This window comes from Eublepharis macularius, chromosome 4 (assembly GCF_028583425.1).
Source record: "Eublepharis macularius isolate TG4126 chromosome 4, MPM_Emac_v1.0, whole genome shotgun sequence".
NCBI lineage: Eukaryota > Metazoa > Chordata > Lepidosauria > Squamata > Eublepharidae > Eublepharis > Eublepharis macularius.
In genome coordinates this window covers 169,957,203-169,976,278 of record NC_072793.1, presented here as the reverse complement: position 1 = coordinate 169,976,278, position 19,076 = coordinate 169,957,203, and the positions used below count along the sequence as shown (strand labels likewise).

The window sequence follows — 19,076 nt, the reverse complement described above, 5'->3', positions numbered from 1 at the left end:
GAATTGATCTGTTAAAAAATGTAATTTCCCCCTCCCCTACCAGTTGTAACACACAAATATGAAACAGATTTTAGAAGACTCCCGATAAAGATGCAATTTCCATTAAAAAAGATATTTCTATTCCACTCCCCCCCCCCCCCGCAGTAGAAGCCCAAATTGGATTACAACATTGTTCTCCGCTCCTCTATTTTATCTTCACAAGAACCCTGCAAGGTAGGTTAGGCTGAGAGACAGAGGAATTGAAGGAGGGAAAATGTCCCCCCCTTCAAAAAAAGAGGAACAAGGCAGTAGATTAAAATAATGGCCTTAATTGTTTTGGAGGCATTATTTTAAAAACTAGTTTTTCCCGAACTATATGAGATTCACACTTGTCAACTGACCAACCGAAAAATGATCTCTTAAATTGAACCTTAATGTGTGAAAATGGACAAAGCTTTTCCTGACCTGGTGGTGAACATCAGCTGATAATTGTACAAATCAAAGGAATGTGAAGGGACAGCCAGAGAGGCCACTTTAAAAGTTGACAACACCTAAATGCAGGGAGGAGGTCTTATGAAGGGGGGGGGATTCATGTCTCAACTCTCAGGTCGCCCCCAGTCAAGGACAATAAGGGTCTCTGACCCCTGGAACCCTAGGCTCCACTGAGGAACTTTTGAGGGGTAGGGGAGCATCCCTTTCTTCTGCATACATAAGACTCCCCACCCCCCACCCCCAAGACGGTTTTGCTGCTATGTTAAGATGAATTGGACCATAAAGGTTATAAATACGCTGTGCCTCAGATGACATTTGGTGCAGTGACCCTGCCTACTCCATTTTTAAAATACAGGTAGTGGTGGTGGAGTGCCATCAAGTCATAGCTGACATGGCAACCCCCCTTGTGGGGTTTTCATGGCAAGAGACTCACAGAGGTGGTTTGCCATTGCCTGCTTGTGCAACCCTTTTCTTCGTTGGAAGTCTCCAGTCCCATCCAATTACTAACCACAGTCAACCCTTCTGAGATCAGGTAACATCTCATTTCCTCCTGGATTTAAAGGCCAGATAGAAGACCCCATTCTTTCCAGACAAGACCACTTGTGACTGCTCTCCCACAAAACCCACCATCCACTTAGGTCATCAGGAAAAACTCTCACTCTGTGTCTCAGCCCTCAGGATTTTCCAGATCTTGAAGGGAAAAATTGAGAGCCTTTAATGAAAGCCCCACTCCATCAACCCCACCCCCCTTAGTGCAGTCGCTCCTGGCAGCCATTTTGATCCCCCTGTCACTCCTGGTGGCCATTTTGATCCCCCTGCCCTCTCAGGCTTCCCTACCAGGGAAGAACCATATGTAAATTTGGGATGTTGGCTGGTCACCTTGCCTAATTTAGGACAGCCAATTTACTTGCTTCCAAAAGTAGCTCATTATGTTTCAACAGAGATTTCCTCACACAAAAAGGGATATTCCCAGCAGAGGGCCAAACTAGACACAGTGGCATTTCTCAAAGCCACAACTGAGGTGTTTGTTTCCCTCCCCTCATGCCTTATCAAGTGCCAAAACAGCCACTAGGGCAGAAAGATTTGTTTAAAAAAATGGACAAACTTGATAAAAATGTATTGACCATGTGGGATCCACATGGTTTGGCAAGGCGGGCTGTTGAGGAGGCAGAGAAAGAGGCAGGTGCAGGTGCCACCATGGCTGGGTGGCACCACTGCAGGCCGGCAGATTCCCAACAGTGATTTAGTGATTCTGGGACCCTTGGCAAAAATCAAGGAGCCGCCCTCCCCTCTTTTATTTGCACCCCACACACTAGTTTTAACATACCTCAAAGAGTTTTGTGAGGATAAAATGGATTAGGAGAGAATGTTTTAAGCCAGTTTGAGTCCCCATTAGGGAGAAAATTGAATATAAATGATATAAATATTTACACCATTACTGGGGCAATCCTAAAAAGAGTTATTCCATTCAAGCAACTCCACTTAGGATTGTACTGTAAAGCACGTAAGCCAAAGTGACCCCCCCCCCAACCATTTCACCCTCATAAACCTCTGGAGTCAGGACGGGAGGGACTTCAGAGGAAAAGCTGTGGTGTTGATTGCTATAGCAAGGAGGAAGGTCAGGGGAGAAATGGCAAAAACAACACTAGCTCTTGGGGGTGAAAATGCCCTGTGAATTTTAGGAACGGCTGCATTGATTTTGATTTCGAAACAGTGACAAACCTTCCTCCACCCAACACTGTCTGGTCAGTGGGCTGACTTATAGGGCATGATGGGGAATTTAAGTTCTGCATCGTGCTCATTCCCAGCACTTGCTGGGACTTTACTCTTTTCTGCAGCCGCTTCCCACTGCTTCCCTGCGTGTGTATGTGTGTGTGTGTGTGAGTGAGTGAGAGAGAGAGAGAGAGAGAGAGAGAGAGAGAGAGAGAGAGAGAGAGAGAGAGAAACTGTCTGCTTTCCCCCCGCCCCCCGGGGTGGGAGCCAGAAAGAGCAGCCAACAAGGAGGGGATGAGGCAGGGCAGGCAAAGCAGCCCCCCAAGTTATGAAAAGGGGGGGGGGAACACACCTGGCAGCACAGGGGAGAGCCAGTAAACCAGTCCTCCTAGACACAGGGACAATAACAACTACAACAACATTCGATTTATATACCGCCCTTCAGGACAACTTAATGCCCACTCAGAGCAGTTTACAAAGTATGTCATTATTATCCCCCCAACAAAACACTCTGTGAGGTGGGTGGGGCTGAGAGAGCTCTGAGAGAGCTGTGACTAGCCCAAGGTCACCCAGCTGGCTTCAAGTGGAGGAGTGGGGAATCAAACCCAGCTCTCCAGATTAGAGTCCCGCGCTCTTAACCACTACACCAAACTGGCTCTGAAGCTGTACAGGGGAGAAATCATTCCATTGCTTTAGGAGGAGGAGCTTTTATCTTTCTCTTTCTCCCAGGTGGGGCACCATGAAAATGCTAGCACCAGCTACAGTTTGCCTTCCACCAGCCCACCCTCCATAGCTTAGCTCTCCTGTATGGCTGATGGCACTTGAAAAGTCGCAAGGACGGAAAACAAGATCAGGATTGGGTACTCACAGCACTTTAAAATTACTTCTGGTGGCACCCTTGTGGCAGCCACCAGGATGCTGTCACTTCTAATTTGGCCCAGATAGCAGGGAACATGTTTGATTGTATTGACCCAGGGAGGACCTGGGGGGAAACCACAACCTGTAGGTAGGCCCTTAAATACGGAGCAAAGCTTCTACTCTAGCCAAGGGACTTTTTGTTCTTAGAACATTTATAGGGCTTCTCTCTTGAACGAATTATTGAAGGTTTATTTACTGTCTTTCTACCCTTCCTTTGATTTAGCAGAGAAGCTCTTATTGCCTTTATTTATAGCCCACCTTTCTTGCTGAGAATCAAGACAGATTACAAAAAATACAATAAACAATTTGATGAGATAGGATAAAACAGCCACTTAGATTGTAACAGGACTAGGATTACAAAAAAAATTGCAAGCATAATTCTGTCTAAGATGACAACAGTGCAAAAAGCGGGTTACAAAGGCAGAACGCAGAGCAATAAATGCAATATGATACACACAATAAATATTATAATAGATTACAATCTGTAGCCTTATAAAAGCACCTCTCTGAAATAGTTGTAACCTTGTTCAAGCAGAAGCAATGTCCAATGCATTGTGTGCTCTGTTTATGGATCATTCTGATTGAGTCAGCATGATGGATGTTGACAGGATCTTGGGAGCTGGGAAGGCCACCCCTTGTCCATCTTGGTTGTTGAAATCATGTAAGGATCACATGAATCAGTTATTGACTCAGGGTACCTTCCCTTGGCAACCCAAAAGAGGCAATTTATCCACCCACTATGTAAAAAAAAATCTCTACAGAAACATTTTTCTTTACTTCATTCTCACCAAAAGGGGAGCCAAAATAGCTTACATCGCCTCCTGCATTTTATCCTCACAACAACCCTGTGAGGTGAGTGTGTGTGACTGGCCCAAGATCACTCAGCAAGTTTCCATGACAGAGTGGGGATTTGAACCTGGGTCTCCCAGATTCTAGTCTGACACTTTTAACATTCACACCACGCTGGCTCTCAGAAAACAATGTGGCCAGCTATCACCCATCTCTAATCTATCTTTTCTGGACAAGGTGATTGAGAGTACAGTAGTGGATCAACTCCAGACCTTCATGGGCAACTCATCTGCTCTGGAAACTTTCCAGTCTAGTTTCAGGCTGGGTTACTGGATGGAGATGATGATGGTGACTTTAAGTTAATGATCTCCCTCTGAATGTAGACAAAGGCCATACTTCTTTGTTGCTCTTACTGGACTTATCTGCAGCCTTTGATACAGTAGACCATACCATCTTGCTGAGACATTTGGAAGCAGAAGTAGGTACCAGGAGATACGCCTTGGATTGTTCAAATCATTTCTTGTGGATTAGACTCAGGGTTGCTACTGGAGACTAGTTGTCAATGTGGGGTTCCACAAGGCACAGTCCTATCCCCCATGCTATTCAATGTCTTTGTGAAGCCCTTAGGATAAATCATTTGTAGTTTTGGGGTTAACTGTCATCTATATGCTATGACACCCAGCTCTATATTTTTGTATCCAAATCGCCTAGTGATGCAATACTCAACTACTGTTGCATCCATCCATTCAGTAGTTGCTCCATTGTCTCCCGATCAGTTACCAGGTTCAGTTCAAGGTACCTACAAAGCCCTGAATGGCCTTGGACCCTCATACCTGCAGGATCACCTCTTCTGCTACGCTCCACCACCACAGCTTTGCTCATCTGAGCAGGGTCTGCTGAAGTTGCCACCCTGCAAATGGCAGCTTGCTCCTTGTGGAATGGCCTGCCTGGATAGGTAGGAAGGCTCTCAACACTTCTGTCATTCTGTAAACTGTGTAAAATAGAATTGTTCAGGAAGGCATTTTCTAAAGAGTAGAAGGCTGTAGTATAATGGAACGTGTGTGTGTTTATAAAGGAAACAGGACTGTAATCTATTCCGTATGTACTAGAGGTGTACCTGCTCACCCTGTAATATTGTTTGAATACTGAAATAAACAGATCTACCTAAGGCTGCCATCCTCTAGGTGGGGCCTGGAGATTTCCCAGAATTACAACTGCTCTCCAGACAAAGAGACCGGAGATCAGTTCCCTTGGGGAAAATAGCTTCTTTGGAGGGTGGCCTCTATGACATTATAAGCCTTTATATCTCCCCAAATCCCCAAGAACTTTCCACCCTGTTGATAATCCTAGCTCTTCTCTGCTTCCTGGCAAAAGAGTCATAGCAATACCAGATGAAGCAACAGCCTCAAAGAGCATCCTTTTCTGGCAAACAGGTAACAAGGTAACAAACGTCATACCCTGCCCTTGTCCCTAACAGGGACCCAAAGGATCAACCATTCTTCTGTCCTGCGTTCGGAACATGTGTGTCTGGTCCAAGGTCAGCCAGCAACTTTCAGTGACAAAAGGCAATTTGAACCTGCACATCCTAGATTATAGTCAGATGCTCTACCCACTAAACCACACTGCTTTTGATAGCTCAGGGAAGTTCTTATTAAACCCTTTTTGTTTTGAAAGGAGGGGATATTCTCCACCTCCCTGTCTGTGCTGCCTTTCTCCTCTATGGGGACACAAATCTCTGCAATGGAAGGGGCTAGAGACTTATTTGAATAAATGAAAGCTGGGAATTCATAGAACCTGCTACACCTATTGTTGCCACGCTATAGTGCTGTTGTGATTTTTTGCGCTGATTTTTTAATAAAAAAAATACAAAAGCCCTGGTGACCCTTCTTGCACTAGAAAAAGCAGCACTGTTTGAAATGGGCGCAAAGATCCACCTATGGTTCGTGTGTGTGTGGTGCCCTCAAGTCAGAGTTGACTTATGGCGACCCCTGGCGGGGTTTTCATGGCAAGAAACTATCTGAGATGGTTTGCCATTGCCTGCCTCTGCAACCCTGGCCTTCTCTGAAGGTCTCCCATCCAATTACTAAGCAAGGCTGACCCTGCTTAGCTTCTGGGATGTGACTCACCTGGGCTAGCCAGGTCAGGGCCACATATGGTTCTCAAACAGATATACTGTTTGAAGCTGCCAACTCTACACCACTTTACATGAACAAAGTCAGGGCAGCAACGGATAACGACTGGTTAAAAAGGAAATGTGAAAGGCCACTGCCACTGCATGAGGTCTTCAACATGGTTTTATGTCTCTATTGGAGATCAGTTAAATGCAGGCCCAGAGAGGACAGGGACTCTCCACTCTCTCAGGCTGTGGAGGCGTCTCTGCAGAGCCAGCTCTGTCTGCCCCCTGACCCCTCCACACACTGCTAAGCCTTCCCCAGCCTGCAATTCTATCCTTCCAAGCATCCCCTGGTCTGGCTCCAGCCTCAATTCTCCAACTCTCCTGTAAGCAAAGCCTGTTCTTGAAAGGAGGAAATTGGAAGACTTTAACGTTTCTCTCATCCTTTACATCCAGTGTAGGAAATGCAGCTGCATCTCCTCCTTAACCCTTTACTGGCTCTTGTGGACAGAGAAAGAGAAAAAGATTTCTTTTACTGCCCTTTTTCCGAGTTAATGATAATATTAAATGTGCCTTTTAAGACCCATTCTTGCCAAGAAAATCTGCTTTTTAATCTCTGAGGTGTAAAGTCCGTGGGGCTGGCAAGGCACTCTGTTCATGCTCAAAGGTGCTGCAAATCAATGCAAAAGTAGGCTGAAAACAAGAGAACAAAAAAAAAACCCCTGGTCCAGATAAGTCAGGCAACATTCACCCAGCACTTACGAAAGACACTAATCCCTCTAGAAAATAGCAGTGAACACTTTAACTAAGACATGAATGTCTTGGCACTGTGGCTTGTGGTTGCCAAGCAACCCCACAACAGCAGCCAGAATCTTACCTGAACAACATTCTTTATACTTTTGAAACTGGCAAACTGACCTAATATTCTATTGGCAATGGCACCCATTCACTATTAATTTTATGAAACAACAAATCTTTACAAATGGAAACTCTTTAGCAGAAATACACCAGAAAATTGCCTCACCACATCTCTCTGCTCTCAGCCTTCTTAAACTGTGCCGTCCAAAGGAGAGTTCACTTCCATGTGACTCTGCTCAGCCTTGCTCTGTGATTCTTTCAGCTCCAAGGTAAACCATGGGTCCAGTCTCCTGTTTGAAGGAGAGAGAGGACCCTAAAGACAAAAAACATCTATTGCCTCAAGGAACCGCACATTCCAAGCTTGAACAGTGACTTCAGCAGAGAGATCTTTGAGACTCTTCCGAATCCAAAGCATGGAAGACAAGACAGAGTGGGATGCTGTGGCAATTCTGGGACAGATGAGCCAGACAGGACCAGAACCATGAAGGGTGATTCCCCCCCCCCACACAAAATTACTATCTTTGTTACTTGGTAGAGAAGGATACCACCATTTATGGTGCTGAGGTAGAGTCAGCAGTGAAATTCTTTTTAAGGAAAGGTTTTTGGTTCGCTGCTCTTTCTCTCTCTCTTTCTCTCTCTCTCCCCTCTATTTTAATAACAGTGGTTTGGTTTTGGTTTGTGCGATTTCAATAAAATCCTTTCTTTGGGGGCTGGGACTGTACTAAAACCTTCATCTTCAGTTTGAAAAGTTTTCTTTCTTAGCTGAGAACATGCAGGAGGGGGGAAGCTCTCCAGCCACATCCTGTTAGGTTTTTGAAGGTGCTGATAGTCTAATAGGTCAAAGACATTTAACAGAAAGGAAAAATTGAGAGGTCTGAAGTGCTAGAAAGTCTTTCCCTGGGGACTACCTTCCTCCCTCTCAGGCAGTAGGCAAATGGAGGTAATAAAATCCTATGACACTGAGGGGAAATTTTCTTTTTGACTGATTCCATCCAGCTGGGAGGATCTCTCACCTAATTCCTATAGACAGCAGCCATTACTAAGGGGGGAGGGTACGGGCCTAAACCTGCAAAGGGAGGTTCCTAGACAGCTGTGCACTTTTAAGTTAAAGAGCGTGCCTTAGAACAGCATTAGCAAAGGCATGTATAGAGCAAGGAGCAGAGGAACTGCTTGTTTATACTCAGGGGTCATTTCGTAGAAAAAGAACTGCATGAACTCATTAGCATAACTCATTAGCATAAGCTACACCCCTTGAACAGGCCAAAATGGCCACGATTGGGCTGCTGCCAGACAGGGGAGTGTTCCCCCACCTGGCAGTGGCCCGATCACAGCTGTTTTGCCCCCAATCCAGGCCAAAACAGGTCCAAAAGGGCCATTTTGGGCATGTTTTGGCCTGGATCAGGCCCAAAACAGCCCGGAATGGGTCAGTGCCAGCAGGGGAGGGGTCCCCCACCAGCCACCGACCCAATCCTGGCACTTTTGGTCCTGATCCCGGGCGAAAAGGGCCCCAAATAGCCATTTGGGCCCCATTTTGGCCCGGATCACGGCCGAAACAGCCTGGACCAGATCAGTGCTGGGCAGGGGAGGGTTTCCACACCTGACCAGATCCTGGCAGTTCTGGCCCCGATCCCAGCAGAAAATGGCCCAAATGGCCAAAAGTGGCCATTTTGGGCCAGGATCGGGCCGAAAAGGACTGGATCCGGTTGGAGCCAAGTGGGGGAACCCTCCCCTGGCCAGCACTGCCCCGGTCCAGCCTGTATCGGCTCAGATCCGGGCCCCGAAGTGCCAAAAACGGTCATTTTGGGCCCATTTGAGCCCAAATCAGGGCCTAAAAGGCCAGGACTGGGTCAGTGCTGGGCGAGGGAGGCTGCCCAGCACTGACTTGATCCTGGCCCCTTTGGCCCCAATCCAGGCCAAAACAGGCCCCAAATGGCCATTTGGGGCCCGTTTTGGGGCCGAAACAGCCAGAACAGTGTCCATGCTTCCCCCGCCCAGCACCAACCCGATCCCAGCCATTTTGCTGCCGATCTGAGCCGATGCTTCCCCTGCCCGGCACTGACCCGATCAGGGCCGTTTTGGTCCTGATTGTGGCCATTTTGGCCCCAATCGAGGCCTAAACAGCCCAAAATGTTTTAAGGTCAGGTGGGCGGGGGCACTTGACTTGGGGGAACTACCAGAATGGCGTTGTGGTGCATTCTACCTCAAAATGAGCCCTGTTTACACCTTTCTTTTGTGATCCCTTGTTCAACATGTTGCTGTGCTTGAGAGTATGTGTGTGAACATTTTCTTTTTAATAAATACTGGTAGTTGTTCTCTGTACCACATAGATTTTCACTGCTTGAACACACTACTTGAAAGAGGAGCCAGGAGAAGAGGTGGTTTGTTGGCAAACTGCTCCCCACAGTGGTGTGAAAGTGCAGTAAGCAGTCTCTGTGGTAACCAGACACTGAATAGTAAAGTCCTCGGCACAACACAGAGCCTCAGAACAGCAAGCCTACTTAGGGCAGCTGGAAGCCTTGGCCCTCTCTGTGGGTAATTCCTAAAAAGGCCAAGTGGATGTGGCAGGTACCAGCAAGAGGGAGTGAAAACCCATCTAAGGGTTGGGAGGAACTCAATGTGTGACATGTTGCAGGCAGAGACTTGGACAGCCACTGGGGCCTAGATGCCTTGGAAAGCAAGGCGGACCAGAGCCTGCTGGCAGTGGGGCTCATGGACTGCAGTTACCGTAAGGTTTCTGTAGAGATGCAAGCTCTCTCTAAGTGTTTATATTGTTTCAACGTTGTTCAGACTCTGTGGTTGATTTCAAGGTTTGAAATATGAGGTGAGCTCTTGCCACTGGCTGAGAAGCTACGTGGTTTAGCCTCATGTGGATTATCTGATGTTGACGAAGGCGGGCTTTGCAACTGAATTTCTTTCCACACTCTGAGCACTCAAAAGGTTTCTTCCCTGTGTGGCTTCTTAGATGCCATTGAAGATGGCAACTCTGACTAAATTTCTTCCCACACTGTAAGCATTCAAAATGTTTCTCTCTCGTGTGGGTTCTTAGATGCCGTTGAAGATGGCAACTCCGACTGAATTTCTTTACACACTCTGAGCATTCAAAATGTTTTTCTCCTGTGTGGGTTCTTCTATGCCGCAGAAGTTCTCCATTACAGATGAATTTCTTTCCACACTCTGAGCACTCAAAAGGTTTCTCCCCTGTGTGGCGTCTTAGGTGCTGTTGAAGATGGTAACTCTCACTAAAGTTCTTTCCACACTGTAAGCATTCAAAAGGTTTTTCTCTCGTGTGGGTTCTTAGATGCCGTTGAAGATGGCAACTCTGACTAAAGTTCTTTCCACACTGTAAGCATTCAAAAGTTTTTTCTCTCGTGTGGGTTCTTAGATGCTGCTGAAGATGGCAACTCTGACTAAAGTTCTTTCCACACTCTGAGCACTCTGATTTTTTCCCCCCTGTGTGCGTTCCTTTATGCTGTTTAAGACTTTTGTTAAAGTTCTTTCCACACTCCAAGCATTTATGGGTCTTCTTTCCATTGTGCTTTCGCAAATGAATATTATATTGAGTTTCCTCTGAGAAGTTTATTCCACACTTTGAGCACTTGTATGTTTCCTCCAACATGGGAATTTCTTCACAGAAACCCTTTCTTTGGCAAGGAATGTGTTTATCCCTCTTCTCAACTGTGTGGCTTCCCTCTGGCCTCTTGGATCCATCTCGATTCCTGAAGTTTCCTTCCAGCTCTTCATCCTTTGCTTTATCTGGAGATGACTGAAGCCGTTCCTCATCATCCTCATTCTCCTGATCATGCCCTGCTGGAATAAAGAGAGAGACTCTATTAGCACCTAGGCAACGAGGGTTGATCTGCACTTGAAGTTCTCTCCACATTAAGAACATTTCCATGGCTTCTTCCTGATGTATGCTGAATGTACATTCATGGAAACTTTACAAGCACACTAAAGCCTGCTGCATCAGAGAAGTTTGGGTTGCCCTCTGACCATTTATATGGCTCCTCACCCGAGTGAATCCTCTGATGTGAAGCAAGGACTGATCTCCGACTGAAGCCTTTTCCACACTCCAAGCAACTATATGGTTTCTCTCCTGAGGGAACGTCTAGATGGGAAATAACTTTCATGCTCTGAATGAAGGTCGTTCCAGACACCATACTTGCATTTTCATGCCCTTCCTTCCTTATTTTTTGGGGTGATCTTTCTGCTCGGATTGGGATTTCATGGAATTCCCCTGCTTGGCAAGGAACGGGCTTATCCCTCATCTTCTCTGCATGGCTTTCCTCCTGCCTTGATGGCTGAGTTAGAATCCTGAAGTTTCCTTTAGACTCTTCATTCTTGCCCTTATTCAATGAGAACCGCTGGAATTCCTCAACCGTCTCCTCTACATCTCCTGCTGGAACAAAGAGAAAGGTACAATCAGCATCCACACAAGAAGCTAAGCCACATCTCAGGTACTCCTCATTAAGGGCTATCCTTTGTCACAACTGCTTTTCCTCGTAGAAGAAGGATTCTACAAGCAGAGTGCTTTGTGTCATCTATATGGGGTGTTTGAGGGGAATTCAACTGACTTGTTCGAAAATAATAGCAGAGATGTCTCTGTTTCATGATCACTATAGATAAAATCCTTAGCAGCCCAAGTAGTCTAGTTATGTCAATGCCTGCTTCTTAATCATAATGGAATTTTCCTCACTAACTCCTTAGTTTTACTTGTATTCTCCCATTGTGGCAAACTTTAGCCATGAACATAGGCTCAGCATATTCAAGACAACTCACTTTCTACCCTGGTACGTCTCCAGAGGGCGCTGCTGTGGAGGGAAGCCCAGGTGAGGCAGCCTGTCTCTCCAGATAGCGTGCAGTGGCTGGAAACCCAGCAAAGCAAGTGGAGCAGGTGGCAATGCCTGCCCCATGCCTTCACCCAGCTGGGATGAGGAGCAAAGCAAACAGTAATGCCTGTCCAGTGCCTTCACACAGATGGAATCAGGAGTGGAACAGGTGGCAATGCCCGCCCACCATTTACCCAGCTGGGATCAGGCACAGAGCAAGGGACAATATCTGCCCTCTGCCATAGCTGGGAACCGGAGTGGAATAGGTGGCAATAACCATCCCCTCTTCAACCAGCTCAGATCAGGAGCAAAGCAAGTGACAAAGCCTGCTCCGCCCTTCAACCAGCTGGGATCAGGAGCAGAGAAGGTGGCAATGCCTGCCCCCCACCTTCACCCAGCTAGGATGAGGAGCATAGCAAGTGGCAATGCCCACCCACTGCCTTCACCCAGCTGAGATCAGGCACGGAGCAAGTGGCAATGCCCACCCACCGCCATCACCCAGTTGGGAACAGGAGTGAAGCAGGTGGCAAGGCCCGCCCTGGGAACAGGAGTGGAGGAGATGGCAGTACCCATCCCCTCTTCACCCAGCTCAGATCAGGAGCAAAGCAGATGGCAAAGCCTGCTCCGCCCTTCACCCAGCCGAGATCAGCAGTGGAGCAGGTGGCAATGCCCACATCAGGTGGAATCAGGAGTGGAGCAGGTGCAATGACCCCCCCCCCCGCCGCCTTCACCCAGCTGGGATCAGGCACGGAGCATGTGGCAATGCCCTCCTCCTGCCTTCACCCAGCTGGTAGCAGGAGTGAAGTAGTTGGCAATGCCCCCCCCCCCTTAACCAGCTGGGATCAGGAGCGGAGCAGGTGGAAATGTCCACACACAACCTTTACAGAGCTGGGATCCAGAGTGGAGCAGGAGGCAATGTCCATTCCCCCCTTCACCCAGGCAGGATCAGGAGCGGAGCAGGTGGCAATGCCCACCCCTCTTCACCTGGCCGGAACCAGGCACGGAGCAGGAGGCAATGTGCACCCCACTTCATCCGTCTGGGATTCAGAGTGGAGCAAGTGGCAATGCCTGCCCCATCTTAAGCCGGCCGGGATCAGGTGCAGAGGATGAGGGAATCCTCCCCCCCTCCTTCATCTGGCCAGCATCAGTGACAGAGGATGAGGGAATGCCCGCCTGCCCACACTCCCTTTAGAGCCCGTTGTATTTTTTCTCACAATGGGCTCTGTTGCTAGTATAAAATAATTGCCAGGACTGTTTTTTCTGTAGAACCTCCTTCTATATTTTTTGGGCTTGTAGCTTCTCCAGTGTGTGTCGAATAAACCAACTGAGATGTAGCCCACTATTATGCATTATTTTTCCATAACATTGCCCCCAAATGGAGCAGCTTGTTGAACCGTTTCCCCAGCCAGGCCTTTTAGTAAAGCACATTTTAAACCCTGTATCTGTGTCCTTCCCAAAACATTAAGGAAAAAAAGCTAAAAATCCTTCCCATGCCCTTTTTATTTCACTTACTGCTCAGGCCTTGCTTTTCTGATATCAATGATTAAAGACAAGAGGTTTTCATAAAACCCAATCCTGCATTGGTACAGACAGCTTCCCCACGTGGTGGGGGGGGGGAGGGAGCAGGGAGCCAGGACCTCACCGAGTGAACCCCACAGTTGAAAGGGGACCCTCATGGTTTTGCCCCAATTGTTTGGGGGCAGGGCAGGCCGGGAGGCACCTAGCTGACCACTGTAGGAAAGACTTGATGCACATTTGGTTAAGCTACCAGCCCTTTTCCTGTAATGTCCAGCATCTATTACTGCACTGCTGAAATGGATTAAAACAGCCACTGCTGAGCTCAGCCCCAGAAGCCCCAGATCTCAGGCCCTAGAAGCCCCCCCCCGACTCCCTCCTCACCTAGTGGGCTGGCTTCTCCATCCTCCTCTTCCTTGAGCCCCAGCGTGAGCTGCCTCTGCTCAATCTCAGACGGATCCTGGCCTGCCTTGGAGGCCCTCCCAGATGCCTCCTCCAAGGGCACCTGCAACAGCAGAGAGGGACCCTTTCAAGGCAGAGCAACAAAGGGCGGGGGGAGAAAGAGGGGAGGGTTTTGTGCCCCATGACATCTATTCAGCATGATAACTTAGCATGATAATCTATTTAGTTTATAAATACCGTCTATCCTCATTCCTGTACACATTCTCTAGAGATTTTAATATAAATGAAAAAAAATAGCACTTTCAGGAAAATAAAACATCAGGCTGCAGGTGCTACTAAGATTTAGAATTACTTAAGATGGGCCATTAATATGATGGGCTGATTCCCTTTAAAAAAATTTTTTTCCAAAACAGATTTCTGAAAAATGGGAAATAAGCAGGGCAGAGTAAACTCCAGGGCAATGAATGCCGAGAAGAAGGCAACACCACCCAAAAGGCCCCAAACTTATCAGCAGACCCCAAACTGTTCAGGAGGAGGGAGAGGGGAGGAGATCGTCTTCCGGTCTCACACGTGCACAAAGGACTCTCCCAGGCAAAGGGCCTCACCTGCGTCTCCTGCCGTAAGAGGAACTCTTCAGCCAGGGCCACTGCCTGGGAGCAGCTCTCAGGGCCGCCTTCGCTCACCCAGCTCCGGATCTCCGGGGGCAGGACAGTCAGCAGCTGCTCCAGGATCAAGAGCTCCAGGATCTGCTCCTTGCTGTGCTTCTCCACTCTTAGCCACCCACGGCACATTTCCCGAAGTTGGCTGTAAGCCCCCCGTGGGCCCTCGGCCTCCTGGTAGCAGAAACGCCTGAACTGCTGGCGCTTCTTCTCCCAGCTCAGGACATCCGTTCTCAAGATGGCTGCCTTCACCTTCCCATAATCCTCTCTGTCTCTGACATCCAGACCGCTAAAGGCCTGCTCAGCTTCACCACTAAGGGCTGGCCAGAGTCGGGTCACCCACTCTTCCTGGGGCCACTGACAGGCTTCGGCCACTTGCTCAAAGGAGGCCAGAAAGGCCTTGGCATCATCCCAGGGCGAAGGTTTTGCTGGCAAGTGGGGGCTTCCCCATCCAGAGTGAGGGGTTTCCAGTGTCCTGAGGAACTCCTGCCACTGGACTTCCCACTGCGCCAGGGAAAGGGAACCCTCTGCTGCTGGATGATCTCCTGGTCTCCTTCGAAGGAATCCTCCGATACTCCCAGCCTGGAGGTCGTGAGGAGCCATTCCCCTCCCTGCTGGTCCCTCCCCTATTTTGACATCTTGCCATTCCATTTTCATGCTGGGGAATTGCTCTGTGATATTTTTCCTACAACAAACTGAAGAAATGAATTAGTGTTCAAGACTCAGATTCATTTTGTAAAAACAGAGACAGAAACAGAAATTGACAAAACAGATAGAAGTGGCATTGTGTCCTGTTTGCATTGGACTTGTCAGATACACAAGTTATAGGTAAAACTACATCAGTATGATTTTATATACATAATTTGTTAAATGAATACATTTAAATTCTTATTTAAAAATTCTTATTGGAATTTGTTTTAAGGGGCAGAACCACAAGTTTCCCCCTCATCTGTCCTGTATTAACACATCACTCCTGTAAAAAGCAGCGAATTCTCCACATCAGCAAGCACGTGCATTCCCCACAGAGCCTCCCATGCAGCTACCTTATACTATCAGGCCATCAACCACACCCCTGCCTGATCCAACCAGCAGTGGTTTCTGGCACCTTTTCCAAACATGTTATTTGGGTTGGCTTCAGAAGGTGGTCCCTGGGATTGAACTGGAAGCCTCCTGGACTCAAGGCAGATACTTAATCCCTGAACTGTGGCCCAGCCACACCTCCACACCAATGAAATCCCCTCATCCCAATCCAAGCTCCACCTACAGAGGACAGCACAAAAGAAGATGGAGTTCCATGATCATTCTAGGCAGCATATCTGTATAGATGACCCTACACAGACAGAGGGCGAGTGTGCGCCAGTGGGCTGCCCCACCTCTTGCCATCACTGACTCGTGGGCATGATGCCTATGTCCACAGAAAGTGCACACCAGTAGCTTCTGACCCTGTCTCCCGTCCCTCACTGGAAGATTTAGAAGAGTACCTTTCTCTCAGCCCTACGAACAACCCCGCCCCAATTGTACAAACGACAGAATGAATTCTTATTTTGAAGAAAACAGATGATGAAGCCCACATGCTCTGTTGCTTTGTTTATGGACTGTATCACTTTGTGCTGCTAATCGGCCTTGAGTCTTAAGGAGCCAGCATGGAGTACTGGTTAGAGTGTCAGAGTATGATCTGGAATACCCAGGTTCAAACCCCCGCTCTGCCATGGAAGCTCGCTGGGTGACCTTAGGCCAGTCACACCCTCTCAGCCTAACACACCTCACAGGGTTGCTGTGAGGAAAACTGGAGGAGAGGAGAATGACGTAAGCTGCTTTGGGCTCCCATTCAGGAGAAAGATCATCATCATCGATTTATATACTGCCCTTCAGGACAACTTAATGCCCACTCAGAGAGGTTTACAAAGTATGTTATTATTATCCCCACAACAATAATCACCCTGGGAGATGGGTGGGGCTGAAAGAGCTCCAGAGAGCCATGACTAGGCCAAGGTCCCCCAGCTGGCTTCAAGTAGAGGAGTGGGGAATCAAACACTCGCTCTTAACCACTTTAAAGCAAAAAAATTACCCCACCCCTGCCAGACCTCCAGGGGGCTTTTAGCCATTTGCAGGATCTCTCAGGCCCAGGCGGGAGGGGGTGTCGCCACGGGCCCAGCTCTAGCCCCCCCCCCCGCACCACAGTCCGATGCCTCTCTTGACAAGCCAGATGTGGTGCCGCACCAAACGCTCATTGCACAAGAGCCGCCAGCCAATCCAGCCCGCTCTGCTCTGGAGGTTTTAGCAATCGGTGGTTTTGAACTATAGAACCGAAAGAATCTGTTCCCGGCCTGGAGGGAAACCTGATTCTTTCCTGCTCCTTGCTTCAGAGCCAACCCAGTCCCTGATTCAAGGGGGCCGAACCAGAACCGCCCTCCCTCCTTAGGAGCAGAGAAGGGGCCGGCCGGACCCCCTCCTTCCCGGCCCAGCTCTGCACGTGGGGCGCAGAAAGATGGCCCTGCGCGGCCTGCCGGAGCTTCTCCTTTCCCGCCCGCCGCTTTACCTTTCCAGGCATGCCCCGGTCCGGCTCCAGCCTCAGTCCTGCCGCTCTCCTCCAAGCAAACCCCCAGCCCAAAAGCAGGAAGTTGGAGGGCTTCAGGGTCTCTCTCCTCCTTTTTCAACCTCTCTAGAAAATGCAACTTTGTCACTTTAACCCTCTCCAGTCCTTGCAGGCAAAGACAAAGGTGGGGGGGGGCGCTTATTATAACGCGCCGGGCTTAATATTATTTTAGAAAGAGTTGGAAGAAACCTGACTTTCTTTCAGGCCCCACCAGGAAACTCCCCTGTCTTATCCCGGAGATGAAAAGATTAGCTGGCATCACTTTGCTTATACTCAGAGGCCAGAGGGAAGGTCCCTTCGCCCTGTCTCAGACTGTAAAGGAGTACAAAACCTGACCTGCAAAGGAGAGTTGCTACGTTAATGACAATAAAATATTTGATTTTTCTTCTGTTAAGAAAGATTTGTTCCTAGTTCTCAATTAAACTTCTATCTGAAGCTCCTCTAGAGCGATGAAGGTTGGAGCAGAGGGCTTTTTGTTCTTTGTTCTTTCCCGATAAGGGACAGTTGGAAATTTGTGGGGTTGTGGTTAGATTTAAAAAATCGTTTGGAGGAAAACGGTTTTCTTTTTTCAGACTGAACAGAGAAATTGAGTTTATTCCATGATAGGAATATATTATTTTCTTAAATTTTTCAGTAAATACACAAGGTCCTTCCCTACCACCCCCCTGTACATGGTTGATGCTACATCTTCATTTTTATCACAGATTCAACTTTTATTTTCTCCTATTTTCCATTGAACAAAAAGAAGTGTTTATTAGGTACTTGTGGATGCAGTAGCTTGCATCTTATTTATGTTGTTATTGAGCAAATAAAAATTACAGAGCGGATACTTTCAAAAAGTATTATTTTATAACCTCTCTGCTCACTAAATTATATCTGATGTATTTGTTGCAGTGGAGTCAATACTGAGAAGCTATTTTTATTGGCTTTCCTTCCCCAGCAGCCCCCCTGCACCACCTAACTTGCTCTTAAAAGAGTAACATTGGGGTGTGTGAAGAGGCTGGAGGAAATGGAGATGTAGGAAAGAGACATTAAAGTAGGAAGCCCCTCTGTGTTGTGGTGGTTAGAGTGTTGGGACTGGTATTTGGGAGACACGGGTCCAGATCTCCACTCTGCCAATAGAAGCTTGCTGGGTGACAGTGGGCCCGTCACACTCCCTCAGCCTAACCCACCTCACAGGGTTGTTGTGAGGATTAATTAGAGGTGAGGAGAATGGTATAAGCCTCTTTGGGGAGAAAGCCAGGGTATAAAGTAAATAAACAAAGAGCAGGACCACAAGTGACGCCTGACACAGGTTGGACACTAGTCAGCTTCCCTCAAGTTTTGATGGGAAATGTAGGCATCCTGGCCTTGCAGCTTGACTCTCTGACTGCTGTCCAATGGACTTTTCAACTGTCACTTGTCCAACATTCCGCCAAGCTGCCTACATTTCCCATCAAAACTTGAGGGAAGCTGGCAAGTGTCCAACCTGTGTCAGGCGTCACTTGTGGTCCCGCTCAAAGTGTAAAGTTTTACACTTTCAATGCCTGGACATTACTTCCAACACTAAACATCAATCCTTTTTTAAAAAATTCATTCGTTTATGGTTTTGTCAACCATATTCTAAGAGATGTAACCCAGTTCCCTTCTTCCTACTGGATGAGCTCACAGGAAGCCCCCCAGTACATGGGGATAGTCAAGTTGCTCCTCCATTTCAGCTGGACTTGGGTCAGTCTCATTGCTCCCCACGATGATGGAGGCGATAGATTTGTGAGAACCATGAAGATGGTGGCCTCTGGGAGTGATATTTGTGTGGCCTCCACACAGAAGAATCCAAAACAACATTCTGACTTTACCACTATGCTGTACCAAGAATATTGGCTCCTCCTCCTTGCACAACTTACACTGTGGGCCAAACTACAAGTGATGCCTGACACTAGTTGGACACTTGTCAGCTTCCTTCAAGTTTTGATGGGAAATGTAGGCAGCTTGGCAGAAATGTTGGACAAGTGACAGTTGAAAAGTCCTTTGGACAGCTGTCGGAGAGCCATGCTGCAAGACTAGGATGCCTACATTTCCCATCAAAACTAGAGGGAAGCTGACAAGTGTCCAACCTGTGCCTTTTGTCACTTGTAGTTCCGCTCTTAGTTGGGACTTGGCAATTCTACTGGCAACCCTAGTCCAGGTTGGAATTTAAAACCAAAAGGGTGGTTGAGTGGGGGAAAAGCAAGTAAAAA

The 19,076-nt window shown here is 47.8% G+C and overlaps 1 protein-coding gene across 1 annotated transcript; it reads right to left on the bottom strand.

Moving 5' to 3' along the window:
- Nucleotides 1-6,665: 6,665 nt before the first annotated feature.
- On the bottom strand, nucleotides 6,666-14,867 carry LOC129327815 (zinc finger and SCAN domain-containing protein 31-like). The gene is made up of 5 exons (XM_054976570.1): nucleotides 14,211-14,867; nucleotides 13,588-13,708; nucleotides 10,872-11,255; nucleotides 10,103-10,669; nucleotides 6,666-6,697 (listed from the first exon to the last, which is right to left on the bottom strand). The coding sequence occupies exons 1-5, from the start codon at nucleotides 14,865-14,867 to the stop codon at nucleotides 6,666-6,668; spliced, it is 1,761 nt and encodes a 586-aa protein (XP_054832545.1).
- Between the last annotated feature and the right edge of the window lie 4,209 nt (nucleotides 14,868-19,076).